We start from the raw sequence: 25,395 nt of genomic DNA on the forward strand, positions 1-25,395 counted from the left end.
ATTTTATTAAAAACAAAAAGAAAGAAAATGCATCTGGAACTTAGGCTTACAAGTAAAATGAAAGCACCTGGGTTTAGCACAGAGGAGTCCACAGGCCATGAAGAAATCAAAGAGACAAACCTCATCACATCTCCCCCGACATTCCCTGACCTACTCATATATATGGGGTTTCAAAATGCGTAGTTTCTATGTATGATTTAATGATTTTTCATACCTGGTGCAAGCTTCTTACAGCATTGCTGCTCTGTGTCTCCTCTCCGGGAGAACAACCACAGACAGACAAAAGGGGAGTCTTGTTTCAATGTTAAAAAAGTTCTAGCCTTCCCATTGGCTCTTTTGGCCAGGTGCCCAATCACTTCCTTTTACCTATGCATAGCAGTGAGACTTTTTAACCCTTTACAGCAGGGGGTCTCAAACTCAATTTACCTTAGGGCCAGTGCCAGTCCTCAAATCCTCCCAGCGGGCCAATAATGTCACTGAAGATGGTGTTCAGAAAAGAAAATGTTTATATTGTATTGTTTCTTATTCTTCTTATATTCTTCGAAACAATAACACTGTCATACAATGTTATACAATTCTTTGCCTGCCCGAGAGTGTTTAGTGTTTGCCAGACACCTGGCAACGCTTCAGTTCTGTCCGTTTGTTGATGTTTGGCCTCAGTGACTGAGCCGTTGAAACCTTCAGGATGCAGCAAGGTGGGTGTCAGACAGCTGTGTTCGGGATTTTGACTTATTTATATTCATTGCAGAAAAAAGTGACACTGCTTGCATGGCTGATTCTGCCCAGCGACTAGTGATGGTATCTCTGTCCCTGTCCCCCAGCCAATGGGAGCTGGGGGGGGGCAGGGCGGCACCTGCAGCAGACAGAGCCACCAGCATGTCTGCATGGGTCTCTCCTCCGCGGGCTGCAGTGGGGAGGTTCTCAGGCTGCGGATGGCCCACGGGCCGGGACTTTGAGACCCCTGCTTTACAGGTAAAGCCAGTAGAGAACAGCTACCAAGAGGGATTTTATAGCTAACTGGCTGGCTGGGTGTCCACAAAAGGGAGCTACCTCCCCCATTAATTTATCACCCCCCGCCCCCATCCCAACATTAAATGACATTTTTGCAAGAAATTTTCTGTTGAATCAAAGAGCCACTTTTCGTAGAAAAAAGCGAGAGAACAAAGTTGGACCAGCTGTTGCTGGGGTGGTTCGGAGAAGAGGTCCTGGAGGGTGCTTTCTGAGAAGAGTAGGGGTTCTGGTCACGGCTCACGGGGAACTTTGTGTGCGGACTCTGAAGAACATTCCCATAGCTAGGGCCAGCCTGGGGAGGTGGGCGGTGCTGGACCCCCTTGATTCTGACCAGCCCTTAGGGTGTCGGATCTGAACTCCCCCAACAGTCCCCTGGCTCCCAGTCCAGTCTCTCTCTGTAGTCTATAAGAATTGGCCAGTATCCCTTGAAGTAGTTTGTGACCACTCCAGTGGCACTATCTATCTTCTCTGTTCCAACCCCCGCAGTCCCAGCAGAGAGGCAGGGCTGGGTGTAGCTAGGCTTGCATGGTGTCCATGGTTAGGCAGACAGGGTGATTTGAGCCCACTGTGGTTTCTTCCAATTATATTTGCTGTGTAAAGAGCAACAGACCCAGTGCACAGCTTGGCTAATTTCAGACCCACTGACTCTGAGTAGCATGAGCCGTAAGTAGCAGAGCAAGCTAAGCCGGCATAAGCAGCCCACCCTGCCCGGAGGTGAGGGATCAAAACCAGCCTGATGCTTCCCCAGACCATCCAGCTAGGCATGCAGAGGTTGGGGCTGCTCTAGCTGCAGTGCTGGAATGACAACCCTCTGCCTTGTGTCCCCCCCCCCCCCCAGCAGAGGGCTGGCACCTTGGTTTGAAGGACAAGGTGTCTCACTGGGAATGCATCCAGCCGGGAATTAGCACAAAGCCTGTAGCATCAGGCAGAGAACATTTAATCCACACGCTCTCCCAGGGGACTTGGTTGAACATCTCGGAGAAGCAGCTACTTATAACGTTAAATGAAAGTGAAGCAAAACCTGCCACACGGCTGGAGTTGCCCTGTGTTCCCAGAGACCTGGAAGAAAATATAAAATCATCACTGATAAAGTTTCCAACTGAGCTAAAGACTCGAGGAGTGGTGAATGATGAAGAGGACAGGTCATCAACAGCGATCTGGGTCACTTGGCAACTGGGTGCACGCAAGTGAGGGTTTTATTTTAACAATCTTTCTTGTTCCCTTTACCATTAGCTGGAGAGAGTCTTTTCAGGAAAGCCCCCACGTCTGAGAGTCTCTTCGATGATGAGCTCTGGCCTTCTGGAGAGAAGAGAAGAGGTGAGTTGAGATGGGCTGGGGCTCTTGTTAAAATCCAATCTCACTTCCTGAAGACTAAGAAGGTACAGACAAGGGGGAAGAGCAGCAAAGACTGGAAATGCAGCTTCTGTCTTTAGCTTTGACTCTCATTTGTAAGCTCACTGCTGGAAAAACAGGCCAGCACATGGTTTTATCAGCCAGTCTGAGACCTGATAAATTTGTATAAGCATTGGGCTGTTTGGGGCATTGCTTTTAACTGTTTTTCTGGTCACAGTGTTGCAAAACAGACAGTCCTGGCTGGCTAAGCCAGACTCTGATTAGACAGAAGGAAAAAGGAGAGAGAGAGGAAAGAAATTAAAAAAAAAAAGCTAAGGTAGGGGGAGAAAAGGACACACGGAAGGGAGGGAGGACAAAGTGTCATATCCCAGGTGATGATTGGGATTTAACCAGAGCTGGTGGAGGTGTGTCACGGAGCCACAGACCCAGTGCTCTGGAGCAGCTCTGGAACAGTCCCTGGGAGACCCCTTCAGTATGCCAGCCGCCTTAGGTCTTGCTCTGTCGCTAGGGCAAGCCACTAGGCTTCACCACCTCTTTGGTCCAACCCTAGAAGCCTTCAGCACCCCTGCTTCATGTTGTGAGCTCCCTGCAGCAAGTCCTCCTGAGCTGAGCACTGGAGAGAGACTTATACACCCAAACGGAGCAGTGCACCCACCTCCAGCATCTGCAGTGACTCGCAGCCAGTATGGTAAAAAGAGTCGGGTTTATTAGATGTCTGGAACATGGTCTAGACCATCCTTCGTTAGCTCAGAGAACAAAAAGTTACTGCTTGGTCCATCTTGGGCAGCCCAGAGCCCTCTGACCCTTCTTCTGTCCCAGTTCAGGAGACTCCTGCTTCCAGTAGCCCAAACTTAACAATCCCCCACCGGACCCCTCCTCAGTCCTTGTTCTTGTTCCTGGGCAAACACAGCTGGCTTCCTGCAGAGGGGGTGGCTGTCCATGGTCATTAGTTGCTAGGCCCCAAATGTCCAGGCAATTGGAGTGGCCATTGTCATCTTAGACTGTCCATGGACATGGGCCCCAGGCCCCAGATGGCCAGGCATCAGTCACATCTGGAACTCTGCAACCTTCCCCCCCCGCCCCACACCCCCTATTAACCATGCAGCACATAGGGGAAACTGAGGCACACAGTATTCATACAAAATATTACAGAGAATTCCCCCTCCATCACAAGATGTCATTGTGATCCCTGTCTCTGACCTGGCCTTGTCAGGACACCTCTCAGGATCAGGATGAAGAAGGGACTGTGTTGTCACAGTAGAACCCAGGGTCCCAGGAGAAGGTCAGGGTTGCAGCTATGATGGTGAAGCTCCCTCCTGCCCCTTCGTTTGTTTTTCAGTCAGCCAGTTTGACCAATGTCTCTTTGACCAAAACCTCTCCAACGCATCATCAAGGATCTACAACCTATCCTGAAGGATGACCCATCACTCTCACAGATCTTGGGAGACAGGCCAGTCCTTGCTTACAGACAGCCCCCCAACCTGAAGCAAATACTCACCAGCAACCACACACCACACAACAGAACCACCAACCCAGGAACCTATCCTTGCAACAAAGCCCGTTGCCAACTCTGCCCACGTATCTATTCAGGGGACACCATCATAGGGCCTAATCACATCAGCCACACTATCAGAGGCTCGTTCACCTGCGCATCTACCAATGTGATATATGCCATCATGTGCCAGCAATGCCCCTCTGCCATGTACATTGGCCAAACTGGACAGTCTCTACGTAAAAGAATAAATGGACACAAATCAGACATCAAAAATTATAACATTCAAAAACCAGTCGGAGAACACTTCAATCTCTCCGGTCACATGATTACAGACCTGAGGGTGGCTATCCTTCAGCAAAAAAAACTTCAAAAACAGACTCCAGTGAGAGACTGCTGATTGGAATTAATTTGCAAACTGGATACAATTAACTTAGGCTTGAATAGAGACTGGTAGTGGATGAGTCATTACATAAAGTAAAACTATTTCCCCATGTTATTTCTCCCCCCAACCCCACCCCCCACTGTTCCTCTGATGTTCTTGTTAACTGCTGGAAATGGCCCACCTTGATTATCACCATGAAAGGTTTTCCTCCTTCCCCCGCTCCTTCCTGCTGGTGATGGCTCATCTTAAGTGCTCTCTCTCCTTACAGAGTGTATGATAAAACCCATTGTTTCATGTTCTCTGTGTGTGTATATAAATCTCCCCACTGTATTTTCCACCGAATGCATCCGATGAAGTGAGCTGTAGCTCACGAAAGCTTATGCTCAAATAATTTTGTTAGTCTCTAAGGTGCCACAAGTACTCATTTTATTTTTTGCGAATACAGACTAACACGGCTGCTACTCTGAAACCTGCTCACAAAAAAGAGACTTCCCCAGAGTCCTGACTGGCTTCGTAGGGAGCAGTTCCAGAACATCACCCGGGGACTCCGTGACAAAAGGTGGCAGAGGTGGGATGTACTGCATCCCGTGGATGGCACTTCCTGCAGTAAGTGACTGAGGAGCAGTAAATCGAAGGGGGATTGACGAGGACCACGTATGCTGAAGGCTCAGAGAGGAGCGGTTTCGGGGTGCGGTTAACCCCTGGGAGTGTGTGACCAGCAAGAAGGACAGTGCAGTAATGGGGTGCCCCTGCGGACTGCGGTGAGCAGTCTCAGGGGCGGAGGAGCCTCCTGCTTGTCCCTGGGAGAGAGAAGGACTTTTGCAGTAACAGGATTCCCCTGGGGATTGCAGCGAGCAGTCCCGGGGCGGAGGAGTCTGCAGCTCGACCCTGCCAAAGAGGTGGTGACCTCGAGAAGGGCTGGCACACTAGGGGTTCTCCCTGGAAACCGTGGGGAGCTGATAGCACACAGGCCTGTGAGTCCACAACTTGGGAACAGTGGAGTGAGGGCCTGTCACCTTGGTCTTCTTAAGAAGGACATTGTAACCCTGTGCAAAAAGAGAGGGCTGAGCATTGGAAAGTTCCCCAAAGCACAGTTAATCGTGCAGCTGGAGGAGGATGATCACTCTAAGGAGCAGATTCCTGACCCCAATGGGGCTATAGCAGGATCTGGGAGCAGCTGGAGTGGTAGCCAGGCATCCCCAAGACTCCTGTCCCCGACCAGACGGGGGTCTTCACAATCGGGTTCCCCATTGGGGGATCGGAGACGGACGGGATTGGAGCTGAGTCCGAGAGAGCAAGAGGACTGTAAGAGACAGCGAGAGCCCGAGAAAGAGCGGCAGAAGCAGCAGCAGCGTGAACTGGCGATGGTGGAGCGGAGAGGCAGAGGGGACCTCCCAGGGGTGAGTGGGGATAGACCCCGGGGTGCCAGTTCCGCAGGGAACCTCAATACTAAATTGCTGCCCCTGGTTAAGGAGGGGGGGGGATGTGTATACCACCTCACTGCCTTTGAGCAGTCTGGTGATTTGAACCAGGGGGACCCTGCGGAAAAGCCCCAGTGTCTAGCTCCCTTGCTGGGTCCCAAGGTCATAGACTCGGTCAGCCAGATGGGTGGGGAGGTGGACAGGCTCCCACTCCTGGTCCCAACCTATATGTCTGTGTGGAGTTTCCTGGGCTCAGGCCCCTCGGACCCCCAGTGAGAGCGGAAGGTGATGGTCAATGGGGAGACATTCCTGGGGTGGCGAGATCCTGGGACAGAGAGAACTGATGTCAGGCCCCTGGTGGTGCAGCCTCAGATGCTGAGGGGCTGTGTGAGCTGGGTGAGGGTCCCAGGGATGAAGCCCCTCCCTGCCTATGGCCCAGATCCCTGTGCAGATCCAGGAGAGGTCGGGCTGGCTGGTTGTTGGGGTCCTCTAGGAACCAGCTGCGAGACCCTGTTGTGGGGTGACTGTGTCTCTTTGGGACAGAATCCAGGCCTTGCTCCTGTAACTGCTGAATTTGAATCAAGGGAACCAATCGGTGGAGAGGGAAATGGTCAGTGAAAATGCAGATGACCTGGCTGGCAGCAGGGAGGAGCTGCTAGGCTCAGGATATCTGCCTGCCTGTAACCAGCCCCCTGGGGCTGGGTGGGACAGAGAGATGCTCCCCGCCCACTTGCACACTAGAGATGGGGCTCACGCTGGCTCTGATGCAGTGAGGAAAGGAGGTTTCAGAGTAGCAGCCGTGTTAGTCTGTATTTGCAAAAAGAAAAGGAGTACTTGTGGCACCTTAGAGACTAACAAATTTATTAGAGCATAAGCTTTGGTGAGCTACAGCTCATTTCATCGGATGCATTGAGGAAAGCAGCGAGCTTGCTGCCTACCCCCACTGGGACAGCAAGGGCAGCGCTGAGCACAGTGGGAGCTGAGACCCCAGCTGAGTGGGGGGAGACACAGGCAGGGCAGGGGATCTGTTGGGAGTGGCAAGGTGCTTGGTAAGGAAAGTTTGGATGAGCCTAGGCAGCCTTGTGAGCTGATGGCTTTGTCTAGTCAGCAGGGTGGGAAGGCGAGGAGAGTGGAAGACGAGTGTCCCTGGACCTTACCTGTTAGCTGGGTGGAGAATTGGGACAGGGAAGGAAACGTGCCTGTGTCTGTCAGGGGTATTGACTTGCCTGTGGAGGGAGCTACCCCGGTCTCTAAGCAGTTCTCTGTGAACAGCCCTGTGTGCTGGGACCAGGAGAATGATCCCAAGCCGTGTGTCTGGGAAAGGAGAAAGTGTGCCCGGCTCTTCTTTGTCTGTGGAGCAGACAGAAGGGGCCATTAAGCCTGTGATGGTGGAGAATAGTGCAGTTGTCTCAAAGTTGGTTCTGGATTTAGCTAAAGCCCAGGAAGGGAATGGTCCTAAGTTTGTGTCTGCTCGGGAGAATGGCGCCGTAACTAGGACGCATCCAGTTAGTGTCTATGTAAAATCCCAGAGACCAGACAATTCTGATGCTTGTATTTTGCCTGTCGCTAGTGTGTGGCTGGGAAAGGGTGTAGCAACTCTGTCTAATCAGGGTGAGATCCTAGCCAGGGCACAAGGAGAGCATAAAGGTGACTTGATCCTGTTACTTACTGATGGTGTGGAAACCTGCAGCAAGAAGGAGAAGATTCCTGAACTTGTGTGTGGCAAAGGGAAGGAGAAGGCTTCCAACCTTTTGTCTATGAAGTCTGTGAGTTTGCCTGAAAGGGGATTGTGTAGGAATCTGCCTGATGGGCAAGAGGTAATTTTGGATGTAAGCGAGACCCAGAAAGAGTCTGTTGTTGCTCAGGAAAATGTTCCTCTAGAGCAAGCCCTAGATGAAGAGGGTAAGGGCAGAATTTCTGTGAAGGGTGAATTGTTGCATAGAAAAGCCCCTAGGGAAAGGAATCCTCATGGAGTCTTTGCAAGCAGTTTACTGCAACTGAAGGGTGTGAAAGTGATTTAATCAAGAAAGTTCAGTTTCTTCAGCCAGAAATTTTCTGTTGTGAATGAAGCCACTGACTTTCCTGTTGAAAGATGCAGTGTGGATAGCTTTGAGAAGGTCTCAGGTGGAGTGAAAGTTGTTAAGAAAGTTAAACAGTCCTCTAACCAAGTGGCTGTGTTTGGCCAGCTTGTTGGGGAGAGAAGGTTGTTGAGAAAGGGATGTCTCCAAGCTGGTTCTGTAAGTGAACATTAAGTGGCCTAGGTCAAGATGGGGGCTCTTAACCAAGAGAGCCCAAATCGCAGCCCTCCAGACTGGAGCACTGGGAGAAGACCTGATCCCAGTTTGACCCCCGGGGGTTTTGGGGTGGCAAAAGGGCATGGGCCGCATAAACCTTCCCACATGCAGCATGCGAGTGCTATCGACCACCCCCGACCTAAGGGAGGTCATGAAACTGGAAGGGCCTGGTGTAACTCCCACCAAGGAATGGGAGAGATGCTGGGGCATTCATGGGAATGTTGGTGGCTTTGAACTTCCCAGGTCACCGGCTAAAGTGACCCTGCTCAGTTTGGTTTTGAAGGGGGGAGAGATGTGATGAAGCGGGACTGTCCTTAATATTTCCTCTGAATAGTGTGAGGGTGCCTCAGTTTCCCCTAGGCAGTTCTTAAGTAGCTAGGTGGTGGGATAAGGGTGTATGATCGTTGCAGAGCCGTAGAGGGCAGGTATGTGCAGGGGTCTGGACACAGAGAATGGCCGACACCCTGTTTCCTGGCCCCTGATGGCCTGGGCCCTTCCACCCTGCAAGGTGAGAGCTAAAGGGTTGGAGAACAAAGGAATCCGGTGACCTCCTGGCCCGGGAAAGGGGCAAAGCCCGGGGGAGGGGGGAGGGCTGGAGAGAGTTTCAGTTGGGGGCTGGCTGGGGACATGGAGTGAAGTGCAGACGGGGTTGTCTGGCTCACTGCACCCCAAAATGGACCTGGCTGAGGGGTCCTGTTCTCTGCACCTACAAGCTCTGTGTTAGACCATGTTCCTGTTGTCTAATAAACCTTCTGTTTTACTGGCTGGCTGAGAGTCCCGTCTGACTGCGGAGCTGGGGGGCAGGACCCTCTGGCTTCCCCAGGACCCCGCCTGGGCGGACTCGCTGTGGGAGGCACATGTTGGGGCAGAGGATGCTGGATGCTCCGAGGTCAGACCCAGGAATGGGGAAGCCGGGTGAGCTGTGGGTCCCGCAGACAGGCTGCTCCCAGAGAGGAGACTCCCCCAGAGTCCTGCCTGGCTTCGTAGGGAGCAGCTCCAGAGCATGGCCCGGGGACTCCGGGACAAGGCCCTACCTGGGCTCTAGGGAAGAAGCGGGTGGCTGGAGGAGTGTAAGCTGCAGGGCGTTGGCGTGCTCCGGCTGGTGCCCGGCCTGTCGGCAGGGTCTGGGCCAGGCCCGGCCCGGCCCGGCCCAGCCCAGCGCTCTGCAGTCGCAGCAGCCTGTGGCCCGGCAGGCGAACGCAGGGCCCAGCCCCAGGAACTCTCGCCCGCTGGTCGGGGCTGGGCCGGGCCCTTCTGCCCCGGGCACGTTGCGTGGCCCAGCTGAGATGGGCGAGTGCCCAGGCCACGCCCCCGGCCAGGCCACGCCCCCCGCGCGGCCCCTGTAAGGGAGCGAGGCTCGGGGGACGCCGGCCTGTCTCGGGCACACGTGACCTCCCACGTGACGGACGGCGGCGGGCGGGGAAGAGGGAGGCCTGCGGCCGGTAAGGGCGGCCCGGCCCCGCTCCTCTGCCCGATCCGGCGGCGAAGCCCCTGGGGGTGGGTCGGTCCCGCTCTCAGGCCCCCCCCCCCCCCGCCCAGCGCCTGCACCGCGACTTTCACTGGCCAGGACCCGCCGCCCCGTCCCCCCCCCCGCGCCCTCTGCCCGGCCGCCCCGTTCCCCCCCCCCCGCTGCCCTGTGCCCGGCGCCCGGCCGCCCCGTTCCCCCCCCCCCGCTGCCCTGTGCCCGGCGCCCCGTTCCCCCCCCCCCGCTGCCCTGTGCCCGGCGCCCGGCCGCCCCGTTCCCCCCCCCCCGCGCCCTCTGCCCGGCGCCCGGCCGCCCGTTCCCCCCCCCCCGCGCCCTCTGCCCGGCGCCCGGCCGCCCCGTTCCCCCCCCCCGCGCCCTCTGCCCGGCGCCCGGCCGCCCCGTTCCCCCCCCCCGCGCCCTCTGCCCGGCGCCCGGCCGCCCCGTTCCCCCCCCCCCGCGCCCTCTGCCCGGCGCCCGGCCGCCCCGTCCCCCCCCCCCGCGCCCTCTGCCCGGCGCCCGGCCGCCCCGTTCCCCCCCCCCCGCGCCCTCTGCCCGGCGCCCGGCCGCCCCGTTCCCCCCCCCCGCGCCCTCTGCCCGGCGCCCGGCCGCCCCGTTCCCCCCCCCCGCGCCCTCTGCCCGGCGCCCGGCCGCCCCGTTCCCCCCCCCGCGCCCTCTGCCCGGCGCCCGGCCGCCCCGTTCCCCCCCCCCGCGCCCTCTGCCCGGCGCCCGGCCGCCCCGTTCCCCCCCCCCCGCGCCCTCTGCCCGGCGCCCGGCCGCCCCGTTCCCCCCCCCGCGCCCTCTGCCCGGCGCCCGGCCGCCCCGTTCCCCCCCCCGCGCCCTCTGCCCGGCGCCCGGCCGCCCCGTTCCCCCCCCCCCGCGCCCTCTGCCCGGCGCCCGGCCGCCCCGTTCCCCCCCCCCGCGCCCTCTGCCCGGCGCCCGGCCGCCCCGTTCCCCCCCCCCCCGCGCCCTCTGCCCGGCGCCCGGCCGCCCCGTTCCCCCCCCCCCCCCGCTGCCCTGTGCCCGGCGCCTGCGGCGCGACTCTCGCTGGCCAGGGCTTTGCGGTCCCAGCTTGCCAGCCCCTCCGCCTGCAGAGCAGCCAGGCCGGGGCCCCCCTGCCCCACAGCGTGGCTCACGGCCGAGGGCCCTTCCGCAGGCTGCTGGGGAGGGGCAGGGGGCGAGAGCTCCCTGCCCGCGCGCCCTGCGAAACACCCTCCGCACAACAGTCTGCACAGAAGTGATTTTTTGCGCACGTGGCCTGTCAAAAATTAGAGGGAACATTGGGGAGACCCAGGGCAAAGCGGGTGGACCTGGCCTGCACATTGAAGCGCCTGTGGAAGGAGTGAGACTGATTCAAACTGTCCCCTTCTGCAGCAAACATGGAGCTTCGACGTGCAGGCCAGATTCCCTTGCCTGCTTGGCCCTGGATCTCGCACCCTGCTCGGGGAGCCTCCAGAACGGCCCGCTCCGAGCCAAGCTGTGGAGTCGGGGGCCCTGGCTCCTCCGTCTCTCAGCACGCCCTCGGGTTGCCGGGACTGGGATGGAGAGGCTGCTGCTAGAAGCAGTTTGCTAACGTAATCCAGCGTGTAGTGCAGACTTTACTGGGTGATAAATTGTGTTTTCTCTGGCAGGTGATGGGTGGAGAGGTCCTGCCTGGGCCAGTGGGCAGTTGGGGATATCTGGATGGTCAGAGGAGGGCCTGCTGAGACAGAGTCCTGTCCGTGCTCGGGGGGGCCTCTGGGGACATGAGGTGGGCGTGTATCTGTTTCCTCTGTCCCCTGGGCCTGCTGGTCTTGCTCTCGGCAGCCACCAGTCCTCCCAACATCCTGTTAATCTTTGCGGATGACCTGGGGTTTGGAGATTTGGGAAGCTATGGGCACCCCACCTCAGCCACGCCCAACCTGGACAAGATGGCTGCCAGCGGCCTGAGATTCACCGACTTCTATGCCAGCTGCCCGATCTGCAGCCCCTCACGGTAGGTCCAGCTTTGTCCCGCTCCCCAGTCTGCAGCCCCTCCCAGGGCAGAGCGGTAAACTGGCTGGTGGTCTCTGAAGGCAGAGCACTGAGAAACAGCAGAGAATTGAATTGGGGGCCACAGGGGCTGTGTAATGTCCCCCCTACTGAACTGCGGTAGGGGGATAAAAGGCCTGATGATAATGTCGGTGGGTGATGCTGCTGCTAGCAGGGACAGAGACAGGATCAGGGGGAGCTGGCAGCTGCACATCCGCGCTGATGGCAGAGCTGGTGGCAGCAACTGTGTGAGCGAACAGCCATGCAGCCAGCCTTGAGATCGTGAAATTGTTTAAAAGATTAAATTGTCCGACCTCCTCCCCCAGTGTGTGTGTGTGACAGGTAGAGTTGTAGGGTGCAGCGGCTTTGGCCCTTGCTGCAGGAGTTCTCACTTGACGACCTGGCTGAAATTGGGGCCCCCTTATGCCAGACATCGTATGGACGCATATGGTCCCTGCCTCAAGAGTTCATAGTCCATTGCAAAGAATGGGGTGTGTGTGTGAGAGAGACAGAGACATGGGAAACAGAACTCCCGCTCATTTCCACCGACACCCCTTAGGCGGGAACAGCTGTAAATTTCTGCTGGGCTGGATTCAGGCTGGTGCGCTCCAGCTGGGAGTCTGTGCAGCTCATGAGCAAAACCCAAGGCAGCCAGGCCCCAGCACTGCTAGTGTCGCACCTGGGGGAATGAGGCTGTTTTTGGGGAAGGATAAGTGTTACAATCTGAAGTTTGTCCAGGCAGTGTTCTCTTTTTGCATGCAGACAGGTTTCAGAGTAGCAGCCGTGTTAGTCTGTATTCGCAAAAAGAAAAGGAGTACTTGTGGCACCCTAGAGACTAACACGTTTATCTGAGCATAAGCTTTCGTGAGCTACAGCTCACTTCATCGGATGCGTTCAGTCCGATGAAGTGAGCTATAGCTCACGAAAGCTTATGCTCAGATAAATTTGTTAGTCTCTAGGGTGCCACAAGTACTCCTTTTCTTTTTTCTGCATACAGCGTCTGTCTCAAACACTGTCTGTCCCACCCTGTTCTTAAAGGGGTAGCTCCCATTAACCACATCTAATAATAATGCATCAGTAAAACAAGTATTAGTACAAGACCCAAATTCCCTTCTTAGGACATGGTTCAGCAGTGTATATTCACCCAGGGTGCTGGCGCTAACTTGCATACCAAGGTATGTATTTTTGCCGGGCCTGAGTCCACGGTCTTCCGATTTACAGTGCAGACCTCTTCCACTTGTGAGGTGGGACACCAGGCTCTTACCCTCACCGTGGATCAGCCCCTGCAGGAGACACAGCACACATTGCCAGCGGGTTACACAAGAATGGCACACCGCAGCAGAGCGTCAGGTCTCGGGATTATTCATGTCCGTTCCAGGAGCAGAGCAGGATCGAGTGGTTACGAGCAGCGCAGGCCAGGGGAACGACGCCATTTTGGGTGATTGGGGCAGGGGGCGGGGAACGAACCTGCGAGGTCTGGCTGGAAAACCTGGAGCCTTTGGAGCTCCAGGGAGTGAGCCAGCCAGCCAGCCCCCCCAGTGAAGTAGCAGTGTCACAAATCACTCTCTGCAGTGGGTGACTGAACCATAGGGTCCTAGCGTATGTTACATTAGCACCGAATTTGCTCTTGACAGACAGTGTGGCCACGTGGCTGAGCCTTGTGACTGCTGCGTGAGAGGTGGGGAGTCTAGCCCCAGCTCAGCCTGAAGGGACCTTGTGAAGGGTGGTCTTACTAGGGTTCAGGAGAACTGGGTTCCATTCCTGGCTCTGCAACTGACCTTCTGGGTGACCTCAGGCAAGTCCCTTCCCTGCTCTGTGATTCAGCTTCCCTGTCTCACATGGAGCTCCCGCCTCCTTTGTAAAGTGCTGGGAGATCTGCTGGTGTCGGCTGATGTGCCAAGAGGAGGAATGAGTTACCCCAGAGTACAGCTCCTTGGCTTGCACGAAGGGACAGAAATGTTTGCAGCCGTCTGAGGAAGAGTAGAAACTAGAGCTTGTGGGGTGTGGGCTTGGTGTTTTTAGGGCCCTTTCCCCTAGGCTGCTGGACAGAGTGGGGAGAAGATGCTTGTGATGTTCCCCTCTGGTGCTGTCTGGACTGGTGATCTGCTAGGTCACTCCAATCCTTGACTCTGGGAGCCAGCCTTGCCTTGCTCTGCTGTGAGACCCCCCACTCCTGGGCTGTTCACGCACGGCCTCTGGCATGTCAGCTGCTCCTTGGATCATGTAACTGAATGACACTGGCCAATATCTCTGGGCCCAGACACGACCTTCGGAACCTCTGTCTTGCAGTGTCCAGTTCTGCCCACTGGACGCTGCCAGCTTATACGAGTTCATCAATTTAAGAAAGAAATTGATACGTACCAGGCTTGTTCTCCCAAGGGGAGCCTCCGACACACTTCAAAACAAACACACTGCTTCAGGTAGAATAAAGAAACAGTTATTAACTACAAAGAGAGACTTTAAGTGATTGTAAGTCAAAGCACAAGAAGTCAGATTTTGTCAAATGAAATAAAAGCAAAACTCATTCTAAGCTGATCTTAACACCTTCAGTGCCCTTATAAACTTAGATGCTTCTCACCACAGGCTGGCTGGTTGCCCTTTAGCCAGGCTCTTCCCTTTGATCAATGCTTCGGTCGCTTGGTGGTGGAGTCTGGAGATGGAGATAGTCCAACAGATCCGTTGTTGCTGCCTAGGCCAGTGTCCTTTGTTCCTGTCAGATGGGGCTGGGTTTGTCCCATATGTGCCTTGATGAGGTGTGAACTGCCCCTCTGCTCTTAGAGAGTTTTTGTGGGGGTTTATTTTAAGCCATGAGGGCACATTTTCAGCCTCATAACTATATACAGGGAATTATAACCTATAACATCACAGCAACAATTACTATAACATCACTATAGCAACAATGCTCAGTGCATCATAAGCCTTCCCAAGACACCCGACATGACAAACTTTGCATTGGCTACCACACAATCATTTTATATGGATGAACATGGGTGTGTAGGGTGTTCCCACGAGGTACCGAATGTCACAACGCTGTCTTGGGTTTTTGCTTCCCCAGTATTGTGTGAAGGCTGGAATCTTCTGAGCCATGGCAAGATGACCTAGAGAGGGGCCGAAACTGATTGATTTGTGTGAGTTTCCAGTGCTGGTAGAGAGGGAGAGATGGGGCGTGAGCAGCATCTGGGGCACGGCAGCATGGAGCTAGTGGGGAGTTTGTGGCACTGGTGAAGGAGAGATGGGGTGTGTGCAGCGTGTGGGGCATTGCACGGTGAAGACAACGGGGAGTGTGCAATGCTGGTGCAGAGGGAGAGTTGGAATGTCCACAGTGTGTGGGGCACAGCAGCGGGGAGCCAGCAGAAAGTTTGCAGTGCTGGTGCAAAGGGAGAGATGGGGCATGGCAGCGGGGAGCCAGTGGGGAGTGTGCAGTGCTGGTGCAGAGGGAGAGATGGGATGTGCACAGCGTGAGGGAGCCAGCAGGGAATTTGCAGTGTTGGTGCAGAGGGAGAGATGGGGCACGGCAGCTTGGAGCCAGTGGGGAATTTGCAGTGCTGGTGCAGCGGGAGAGATGGGACGTGCACAGCATTTGGGGCACAGCAGCGTGGAGCCAGTAGGGAATTTGCAGTATTAGTGCAGAGGGAGAGATGGGGCCTTCGCAGTGTGTGGGGCACGACAGTGGAGTTGGCAGAGTTTGGTGAGGGTGTAGGAGCAGGCTGCAGGAAGTCGGGCTGAAGCTTGAGAGGCAGGGCAGGGAGAAGTGAGGCATTCTAAGGTGGGAATAGTCCTGTGTAGGAGAAGGCAGCACATAGTAGCGTATCCTGGGATGGCCTGTGGGCTGCAGCGCAGCTGTTTGTAATCTCTGATAAGGATGGTCCAATTGTGTATTTGCCATTCAGCAGCGGGTTCAATACCATCCCCGGTGACATCAGTGCTGGGCTAAGGCAGGGAGAGACGTGATTCCTGGGACTCTAACATGGCCATGGGAAATGTGGTACGATTCCAGAACGGGTGGGTGACTCAGTGGTCTGCACTGACTCTTTGGCGCTGTGGTTGACCTGGCTGTCACACGAGGACAGGTGAAGTGGTACAAAGGGGACTGGAGACGTGACAGAAGTGGCAAGAAAAAGGCTTTTAGATCAGTGATGGTAAAACCAAATGTCTGGCTGGAAGAAGACGAGGAGCTCCTGGCTAGCTCTTATCTAGCAGTTCAGAGAATGAGTCAAGCAGGTTATGTACCGTACCTAGGAACTGTACTTTCTATAACACTTGGAGGAGGAGGAAACCAAGTCACGGGGATGTCTTCATCTTTGCAGAGCATTTTCCATTCCAAAGAGCTGCTGGGAAAGGCTCAGCTTAGCCATATGAACGCACTCTGAGGCCTGTTGTTTTTTTTTATAGGGCTGAGACCTGTGCACTTCCTAGGAAGGAAGAGAGATGGCTAGGTAACTTTGACAATGTTGATGAGGTTGTGGGCCAGTCAGGGAGAGCTACTTCTCCCCACATCGTTCTACTAGGTCTTTGGAGAGTCGAGTTCTCAACGACTGCAGTGGGTAGGATGACGGTTGACAGAGCAGCCAAGCTTGGCGTCTGAGCCATGGCTGACAAATGAGGAGATGGAGGGATGGTATGGAGCAAGGCCCAAGAGTGCTCCATGTGAATTGTCGTCGGTGGGGGCAGATTGAGGGAGGCCAGGACCAATGGTCTGTAGAGCAGAGGAGGAGCAGTGGATGCAGGTGTGTGCTCGAAAGCTGAGAGGAGATGGGCCCCAGAGTGGCCAAGGCGGGCGCCTGGATCTGGCAGAGGCTCCAGAGGATCTCGAGCTGGAGCCCCTAGCGGACTAGCCAGGGCCTATGGCCAGCGTTTGAGAGCCGAGAGCTCCTCAGGGAAGGCGTCCGGGGACCCTGGGCTCCGCCGGGCTCCGCTGAAGCCCCAACCGGGGGTTGGGGGTTAATGAACAGAAAGGGAGCTGGGAAGGGGGTCAGTGTCGGAGGGATGTGAACTCAGCAGGGAATGGGGAGAGAGGGGTGTTAGCCCACTGAGCACCAGCCTTCCCTTGCCGTGGGGTGTTAGTACCACTGAACAAAATACCTCCCTCCAGGGGCTCGACTAGACTTCTTTCTCCTGGGCTGGGCCAGGGGCTCGGCAGCCCTGTGGCTCAGGGCTGGGCTGGAGGCTTGTCAACCCCAGGGACTGTGGCGGGCTGGGCCAGGAGCTCGGCGGGGCCGGGCCGGGGCTCGGCAGCTCGTATGGGCACGGGCACAGGATTCCTCCGGCTGCTCCAGCTTTTCTCGGCTCCTCTCATTCCCAGGGCGGCCCTGCTGACGGGCCGGTACCAGACACGCTCTGGGGTTTACCCCGGCGTGTTCTACCCTGGCTCCCGGGGAGGCCTCCCACTGTCCGAGGTCACCATCGCGGAAGTGCTGAAGGCTCGGGGCTACGCCACAGCCATGGTCGGCAAATGGCACCTGGGACTGGGGGCCAATGGCTCCTTCCTGCCCATACACCAGGGCTTTGACCACTTCCTGGGGGTGCCCTACTCCCACGACCAGGTGAGCTTCTGGCAGCCTGGGGCACAGGGCTGGGGGTGTCCTGGCCCCCTTGCAGGGCTGGGAGCATGTTGGGGGGGGCAGGAAGGTATCAGTACAGTGCCTGGGGGAGGTGCCCTGGGGGGCTGAGGGCTGATTTGGGATGGTGCTTGAGGGAGCTGGGTCAGAAGGCTGGCGGTGGCTGGGAGGGGATCCAGGCTGGGCTGGGGGGTGAGAGGGGGAGCTGAATGGGGCGCTGGCTGGGCTGGCAGGAGGCCGGGGCTTGCTGGGTCTGGATCTCTCTGGAGTGGGGGCTGGGCTGGGTGGATGGGGAGCTGGGTGAGGCTGTGTCTATGTCTTGGGGGTGCAGGCGCTGGGTGGATGGGGGTTGGGAGGGATAGCTGGAGCAGGGAATGGGCTGCATTGATATGGGGCTGGGCGGCACACACTGGGTCAGAGTCTTGGGGCATATACTGAGTGAATAGAGACTGGGTGGATGGGGGTTGGGAGGGATGGTTGGTCAGTGTCTTGGGGGATGGGTGAGGCAGGCTGGATCTATGTCTCCAGGGGGCACAAGCTGGGTGAATGGGGGGCAGGGTGGGTCAGTGGCTGGAGGCGGGCAGGGGTTGGGTGAGTTGAGTTGGGAGGGATGGCTGGGTCAGTGTCTGGGGAGTAGGTGGTTATGGGGTTGGGTGGGGCAGCCTGGGCTCCCCCTTTCCTGGCCAAGTCAGTGTATCCCAATAACCCAGAAGTCTTTACATTTCCTGGGGGCGGGTAATGCCTGGCCAGTCCCTGGTGTGCTGCACAAAGGGAATAATGGGGCCTTGTCCCTCTGATGTGGGCGGGTTGCCAGCCTGGCCTGGGGAGGTGGGATGGGGTCCAGGCCCCTAGGGAAGGGTTGGGTTGTGGGGTGCTGTGGGGAAGTGGTTGCTGTAGGGGGGTGGGATGGGGTCCGGGCCCCTGGGGAAGGGTTGGGTTGCTGTAGGGGGGTGGGATGTGGGCTGGGCCCCTGGAGAAGGGTTTGGTTGTGGGGTGCTGTAGGGAAGGGGTTGCTGTAGGGTGGGATGGGGTCCGAGCCCCTGGGGAAGGGTTGGGTTGTGGGGTGCTGTGGGGAAGGAGTTGCTGTAGAGGGGTGGGATGGGGGCTGGGCCCCTGGGGAAGGGTTGTGTTTGGGGTGCTGTGGGGAAGGGGTGGTTGTAGGCGGGTGGGATGGAGCCTGGGCCCCTGGGGAAGGGTTGGGCTGTGGGGTGCTGTAGGGTAGGGCCGGTTTTGTTCAATATCTTCATAAATGATCTGGAGGATGGTGTGGATTGCTCCCTCAGCAAGTTTGCAGATGACACTAAACTGGGAGGAGAGGTAGAGATGCTGGAGGGTAGAGATAGGATACAGAGGGACCTAGACAAATTAGAGGATTGGGCCAAAAGAAACCTGATGAGGTTCAACAGGGACAAGTGCAGAGTCCTGCACTTAGGACGGAAGAATCCCATGCACACCTACAGACTAGGGACCGAATGGCTTGGCAGCAGTTCTGCAGAAAAGGACCTAGGGGTTACAAGTGGACGAGAAGCTGGCTATGAGTCAACAGTGTGCCCTTGTTGCCAAGAAGGCCAATGGCATTTTGGGCTGTATAACTAGGGGCATTGCCAGCAGATTGAGGGACGTGACCGTTCCCCTCTATTCAACATTGGTGAGGCCCCATCTGGAGTACTGTGTCCAGTTTTGCACCCCACACTACAAGAAGGATGTGGAAAAACTTGAAAGAGTCCAGCGGAGGGCAACAAAAATGATTAGGGGACTGGAACACATGACTTATGAGGAGAGGCTGAGGGAACTGGGATTGTTTAGTCTGCAGAAGAGAAGAATGAGGGGGGATTTGATAGCTGCTTTCAACTAGCTGAAAGGGGGTTCCAAAGAGGATGGATCTAGACTGTTCTCAGTGGTAACAGATGACAGAACAAGGAGTAATGGTCTCAAGTTGCAGTGCGGGAGGTTTAGGTTGGATATTGGGAAAAACTTTTTCACTAGGAGGGTGGTGAAGCACTGGAATGGGTTACCCAGGGAGGTGGTGGAATCTCCTTCCTTTGAGGTTTTCAAGGACAGGCTTGACAAAGCCCTGGCTGGGAAGATTTAGTTGGTGTTGGTCCTGCTTTGAGCAGGGGGTTGGACTAGATGACCACCTGAGGTCCCTTCCAACCCTGATATTCTATGATTCTATGGGGTCCTGGCCCCTGGGGGAGACGTGAGGAGTGCCAGTCTCCAGAGTGATTTGGGGGGTGCGATCTGGTCATTGGGTGGGAGTGGAGCCTCATCCTTGGGGCACAGGGTATGTGCCTGCGTCTCGGCGGGGGGGGAGCTCAGGTCGGGGGCTGGTAGCTGTTGCCTGCCAGGCGGGGATGCTGAGCGTTCTCTCCTCTCGCTCCAGGGCCCCTGCCAGAATCTCACCTGCTTCCCCCCAGACACCAAGTGCTTTGGGACGTGCGACCAGGGCATGGTGCCCGTCCCGCTGTTCCTAAACCAGAGCATCCTGCAGCAGCCGCTCGCCTTCCCCCAGCTGGTGTCACGCTACAACAAGTTCTCTCGCGACTTCATTGCCGACTGCGCCCGCCGGGGCCGCCCCTTCTTGCTCTACTACGCCTCCCATGTAGGTTCTGGGGCTGGCAGCCTGGGGGCGGGCATGGGCACCTGGGGGTTGGCCACGATAGAGGTGTCACAGTGTCTCCGGGCAATGCTCTGGAACTGCTCCCTACAAAGCCAGGCAGGACTCTGAGGAAGTCTCCTCTCTGTGAGCAGCCTGTCTGCAGGACACACAGCTCACCCGGCTTCCCCCTTCCTGGGTCTGACCCCAGAGCATTCAGCATCCTCTGCCCCTCCGTGCGCTTCCCACAGCGAGTCCGCCCAGGCGGAGTCCTGGGGAAGCCAGAGGGTCCTGCACCCCAACTCCGCAGTCAGACGAGACTCTCAGCCAGCCAGTAACACAGAAGGTTTATTAGACGACAGGAACGTGGTCTAAACCAGAGCTTCTAGGTGCAGAGAACAGGACCCCTCAGCCAGCTCCATTTTGGGGGGCAGTGAGCCAGACCACCCCGTCTGCACTTCACTCCATGTCCCCAGCCAGCCCCAAACTGAAACTCTCCAGCCTCCCCTCCTCTGGGCTTTGTCCCTTTCCCGGGCCAGGAGGGCACCGGCTTCCTTTGTTCTCCAACCCTTTAGCTCTCACCTTGCAGGGGGGAAGGGCCCAGGCCATCAGGTGCCAGGAAACAGGGTGTCGGCCATTTTCCATGTCCAGACCCCCTGCCCACACCTGCCCTCTAGGGCTCTGCAACGATCATGCACCCTTATCCCACCCCCTAGATACTTAAGAACTGCCTAGGGGAAACTGAGGCACCCCACACTATTCAGAGGAAACATTAAGAACAGTCCCACTTTGTCACAGGAGGGTAGGTGCAGGCACCTGGATGTGCCAGGGAGGGAGTAAGTGGGGTGGGGGTGAGGGGGATGGCTGGGCATGGCTTGGGTGGTGGTGAGTAGACCTAGAGATACTGGGGGCAAGGCAAGGGGGCACCTGTACCCCACCTCCTGCAGCACACAGTATTGGCCATGATGATTGGTCCCCGGAGGAAGGGAAAAGCCCCCACAGCTTCCTCCCCGGCCTGGTAGCTCCCAGCTCTGCTGGAAGAGGTGGCTGGTCCCAGCTCTGCAGTCTGCTGCAGGGATCCCCTCTCACTGTCTGCTCCTTTGCCCAGCACACCCACTACCCCCAGTTTGGGAGCCAGGAGTACGTGGGCCAGTCGCTGCGGGGTCCTTTTGGGGATGCCCTCATGGAGTTTGACGGCTCAGTGGGGCTCCTGCTCCAGGCACTGCAGGAGAACGGGCTGGAGGGGAACACGCTGGTCTTCTTCACTGCGGACAATGGGTGAGTGTGAGAGAGCTGGGGAGTCGCCCCCCCCACCTCTGCCCAGGGACGGGAGGCTGTGGGGCTGAGCATGGGGTCAGGGGTGAGAGCGGGACTCTCAGGGATATGAGGGGGTTGGGGATTAGGCAGGGGGATTTGAGAAGTGCTGGAGAGGTTGCGAGTAGGTGGGGATGGAGCAAGGAGGTTTCAGGGGGTGTTTGGGGTGGATGGGGCAGGGGGATTTGGGGTGCATGAGGGCTGAGATTTCAGGGGGTGTTTCTTGGGGGCAGGTGGGGATGGGGCCCAGGTGCTTGGGGCAGGGGGTGACAGGGACCTTCAGGGTGGGGGACATTTAGAATGACATGTAAGTTATGGAGTTGATCTGATTTCAAGTTGTCAGGCTGCTCTGCGTGCTCCCCCCTGCCCCCCCCCCCCACGGCTCCCTGCACTCTCTCGGGGTAGTGCGGGGGGGGGGGGGAGCAGTAGGGTGGGGAAGGCCCTGCCCACACCCCCACTTCCCAGGCGAGGGACATCCCCAGCCCGGTGCTGGAACGTGAACATCCCTCCAGGCTCCCTCTGGACGACTGCTGGCCTGGCCTGCCTGCGCTCCTTGGCCAGAGCCGCCTGTGGGACCCGAGAGCCAAGGGCCTCCACCAGCCCGGCTGTGCCCTTCCCTACAGATACCCGGTGGGGCTGTGGTGCCTGCAGGGAGCTGGCTGGGAAGGGGCAGTGTGGCCCCCAGCCGGGTCCGGGCCAGCACCGCCCGTGGCAGGGCAGCGTTAACCTGTGTGCTCGCTGATGGGCGCTCTCCCCTCTCCCACAGCCCCGAGACCATGCGAATGGCCCGTGGGGGCAGCTCGGGCCTCCTGAAGTGCGGAAAGGGAACAACGTACGAGGGCGGGATGCGGGAGCCTGCGGTGGCTTATTGGCCGGGCCGGATCTCCCCGGGTAAGCCTGGCATTGCTCACAGCTGCTCTGCGGTGCCTGGCGGTGCTGGTGCCTGGACAGCAGGACCTGGGCCCACCTTTGCCTGCCCCTCAGTCTCCACAAGGCCTGGGAGGAGCCTGCAATGGACAGGCTGAAACTACAGCTCTGGGGTGCTGTGCAGGGCCCAGTGGGATCGGCCCTCCCCATACTCCTGCTTGGCGTGTGGGGGAGATAACCAGGGAGTGTGCAGAGCTGGCAGGGCAGAGGATCCAAAGGCCTCGCCCCTGTGGAGGGGGAACATGGGTGGGAGAACAATGCGTACCTATGGCTAGGGGGATGTCTGTAGGCCTGGTACCCCAAATTCTGGGCAGAGGAGGCTGTCGCCCCAGGCCCTCTCAGCCCCTCTGCTCTAGGCCCCAGGGCGATGCTTGGGGGTGCTGGGGTGAATCCCCCTGTCCTGGGAGGTTGGGGGGCCCTCCTGGGTGAGGGAGGGGCTCTGGGAGTTGGGGGAGGTGCTTGGACAGTGGGGAGGAGGGTGCTAGCGTGCTCGTGGGACGATGGGGGTTATCGCTGGGGACTGACGGCACCTGAACTTTTTTTCCACATGCCTGTGGCCTGGTGCCAGGCGTGACCCACGAGATGGCCAGCACTCTGGACGTCCTGCCAACCCTGGCTGCCCTGGCCGGGGTGCCTCTCCCCAGTGTCCCATTGGACGGCTACGACCTGAGCCCGGTGCTGTTTGGAGGGGGGAAGGTGAGTCCCCTGAGTCAGTGCTGCCACGGTTACGCTGCAAGGATGGTGGTTGATTGGGGGGGCCCCAATGTCTGACAGGCTGCCCTTGCCAGTGGGTGCTCCGCACACTGTCTGCTGGGGAGGGGGCAGGCCCCTGGTGAGGGGGAGCAGTGACTCAGGGATAGTCTTCACTAATAACAAATGCAGCCCTGAGCCAGGTCTCAGCTGGCACGGGCTCCTGGGGCTTGGGTTGCGGAGATCTAGCACTGCAGTGTAGACATTCAGGCTTGGGCTAGAGCCCGGGCTCTGAGACCCCATCCTGTCTCCATGGCACTGGCCTTGCACCTGGCCTGTCCCCTCTCCTTCCCTGTTCACAGCCACTGGCCCGGCTCCTGGCCTGGCCTGTCTTCTTCCCCCTGTGTGGCCACTGGCCTGGCATCTGACCTGTCCCCACCATGGCTCAGTGCCACCACATCCCATCTCCTTCCCTGTCCACGGCCACTGGCCTGGCCATGGCTTAGCCACTGCCCCTTCCTCCCCATACATGGCTTGGCCACGGCCCCTCATGACTCTGCCTCTGGTTGCTCACACAGAGTCCACGGCAGATGATGATCTATTACCCGTCCAGCCCCAGCGACCTGCTTGGTGTCTTTGCCATCAGATACGGGAAGCACAAGGCCCATTTCTTCACAGAAGGTAGCGACCTCCTTGGGGGTGGAATGGGGGCCCTGCTCCCTGCATCCTTGTCAGGGCTCTGGTTGTGGTTCCTGTCCAGCCTTGGGGACCCAGGCTGAGAGAAGGTGGCTTCAGCTGTTTGCATTTGTCTCCCAGGTTCTTTCCACAGCGGGATGACCCCTGACCCGGACTGCCATGGGCTAGCGCCCCTGACGCCCCATGAGCCCCCACTACTCTTTGATCTGGAGGCTGACCCTGCAGAGAACTATAACCTGCTGGAGGGCAGTGCCGTGGGGCCGGAGGTGCTGCGGGTGCTGAAGGAGATCGAGCAGCACAAGGTGCTCTTTGACCAGCAGATGGAGTTTGGGGAAAGCCAGATAAGGAAGGGCACCGACCCTGCCCTCCAGCCCTGCTGCGCCCCCCACTGCACCCCCAAGCCTTCCTGTTGCCGCTGCCCCTAACCTCCCTGCTGCATTGCACCCTCTAACTCTCCCCTTGCCACTGCTTGGAACCCCCTGCTCTTCGAAAGCCTCCTGCCGCTGTGCCAATCCCTCTGCTACCACTCTCAAGTCCCCATGCCGGCCTCCCAGCTGCTCTCCCCAAACCTGCCTGCAGCTGGGCTCGCTGCGTTGGGCTGCTTCCCTGGCCGGTGGAGCTGCCCCCAGACTCCCGCCCCCGAGACCTGATGCTGAGGTCCCTAGGTGCTGGCTGCATGGGAGCGTGGGGTGAGCTGCTAGGAGGGGAAGGGGCACTCCAGTGCGGGAGGTATTTTATCTCTGCACTGGGAGTCTTCGGCCATTTGACTCAAACCTCAGCTCTCCCCAGGGACGCACTGAGCCCTCTGGAGTCCACTGGGCTCTGGAACAAAGCAAAGGGCATGCCCTCAGAATCTAGCACTCCAGTGCAGCCAGCAGGGGCCCCGGCGGTACCATCCTGCTGGAGCGGGAAGGCCAGGGAGCGGAGCGTGGCTGTCTCTGGGAAGGCTGGCTGTAGTCCCTGTGCCCTGGCACAGCAGTGAGGACCAAGGCCATATCAATACTGGCGCAGAGGTGGAGTGTGTGGTGCGAGGCCAGGATCAGGGCCAGCAGCAGCAGACAGAGTGCTTGTCCCTGAGCGTGTGGATAGTGGACTGACAGGTGACTGCAGTCAGGAGAGAAGCTGTGCAGAGCTCCGGGCAGGTCCCTTCACCTGCATGGATGCAGCCAGCCATGACTCTGGGAGTAGACTTGTTCTTGTTTAAAGGGTGACATAAGGAGAAATGAGGCCATGGAGTGGCTGCCCTCCAGGCTCAGCCGGTGTTTGCAGTCTGTGGGTAGGTGTGACTAGGGCTGTGTGCACCGGCAGGCCAAGGAGCCAGGGTCCCCAACCCAGAGTTCATGCTGAGAAGCCCTAGTCCTGAGCCCTCTTGGCAGTGCTCCCGCCCCGGGAGTGAGAGCTGTGAGATGAGCAGTGGCGTAGGGCGGCTGCTTGGGATACTTAGCCTACCTCCTCCCCCTGGGTAAGAGCATATGACACTGGCGTGCCCAGACTGGCATGTTACCCTTCTGGCTTTACCAGCTTCTCAGTGCTTTGCTGGGGGGGTGGGGACGCGGCAGTCATGTGTGGTCACTGCTGAGCTAAGCTAGCTGATTGTCATTTCCTACAGGACATTTGTACAGGAAATATTCTGAGATGTAAAATGTCAAATATTGTGTTCCACAACTACTGGGGCAGAAGCACATCCCCTGTGGTGGGATGGGTCTTGGTAAACTCAAGAGTGAGACCAACCAATGCTTTCTGACCCAGCTCAGACCTGTGTTTACAGTCTGGACAGGATCCAGGGTTTAGCACTGACAAAGAAAAAAGAACCCCAAGGAGAGAGACTGCCATGGGGACCCTCAGGACTGAGCTGCAGATAATGAGGAGAGACCAAGTCTGGGGGTGTATATGAGAAGAAGAAAGGGCACAAGATGTTATCCATTACAGAGGGCACTCTGCCATGGGAATGTCTCCTGAAAAGTAGGTCCCTGCGCTCTGGACTGGAGAAGCGTTGGACACACTGAACACTGGATGACAAACACCTTCTTAGACAGGAAAGGGACTTGTTAATAAATACAGGTTCTAGATTACGTTTTATGTTTTTCTTTTACCTGTAACCTCATGTTTCCAAACCCTTTTCCTTGCTTTTATTTTAATCTGTAACTCGAGCTCTGTTAAATAAACTGAAATCTGGTTTTACTGTA

General features: G+C 57.6%; 1 protein-coding gene and 1 long non-coding RNA gene across 3 annotated transcripts; one reads left to right on the forward strand and one right to left on the reverse strand.

Annotated features, from left to right (window-relative positions):
• Positions 1-397: 397 nt before the first annotated feature.
• On the reverse strand, positions 398-9,234 carry LOC119862201. The gene is made up of 3 exons (XR_005295202.1): positions 8,991-9,234; positions 2,239-2,310; positions 398-2,070 (listed from the first exon to the last, which is right to left on the reverse strand). It is a non-coding gene; the product is annotated as an uncharacterized LOC119862201 (long non-coding RNA).
• Positions 9,235-9,293: 59 nt separating this feature from the next.
• On the forward strand, positions 9,294-25,395 carry ARSA (arylsulfatase A). 2 transcript variants are annotated; one of them, XM_038381298.1, is made up of 9 exons: positions 9,294-9,398; positions 11,050-11,393; positions 16,731-16,971; positions 19,370-19,588; positions 20,691-20,860; positions 21,663-21,787; positions 22,392-22,519; positions 23,092-23,194; positions 23,330-25,395. In XM_038381298.1, the coding sequence occupies exons 2-9, from the start codon at positions 11,164-11,166 to the stop codon at positions 23,632-23,634; spliced, it is 1,521 nt and encodes a 506-aa protein (XP_038237226.1). In that variant the 5' UTR covers positions 9,294-9,398; positions 11,050-11,163; the 3' UTR covers positions 23,635-25,395. The 2 variants fall into 2 exon arrangements, with proteins under 2 accessions (XP_038237226.1, XP_038237243.1); XM_038381315.2 differs by lacking the exons at positions 9,294-9,398; positions 11,050-11,393 and adding an exon at positions 15,842-15,864.

Source organism: Dermochelys coriacea, chromosome 1 (assembly GCF_009764565.3).
Source record: "Dermochelys coriacea isolate rDerCor1 chromosome 1, rDerCor1.pri.v4, whole genome shotgun sequence".
Lineage (NCBI taxonomy): Eukaryota > Metazoa > Chordata > Testudines > Dermochelyidae > Dermochelys > Dermochelys coriacea.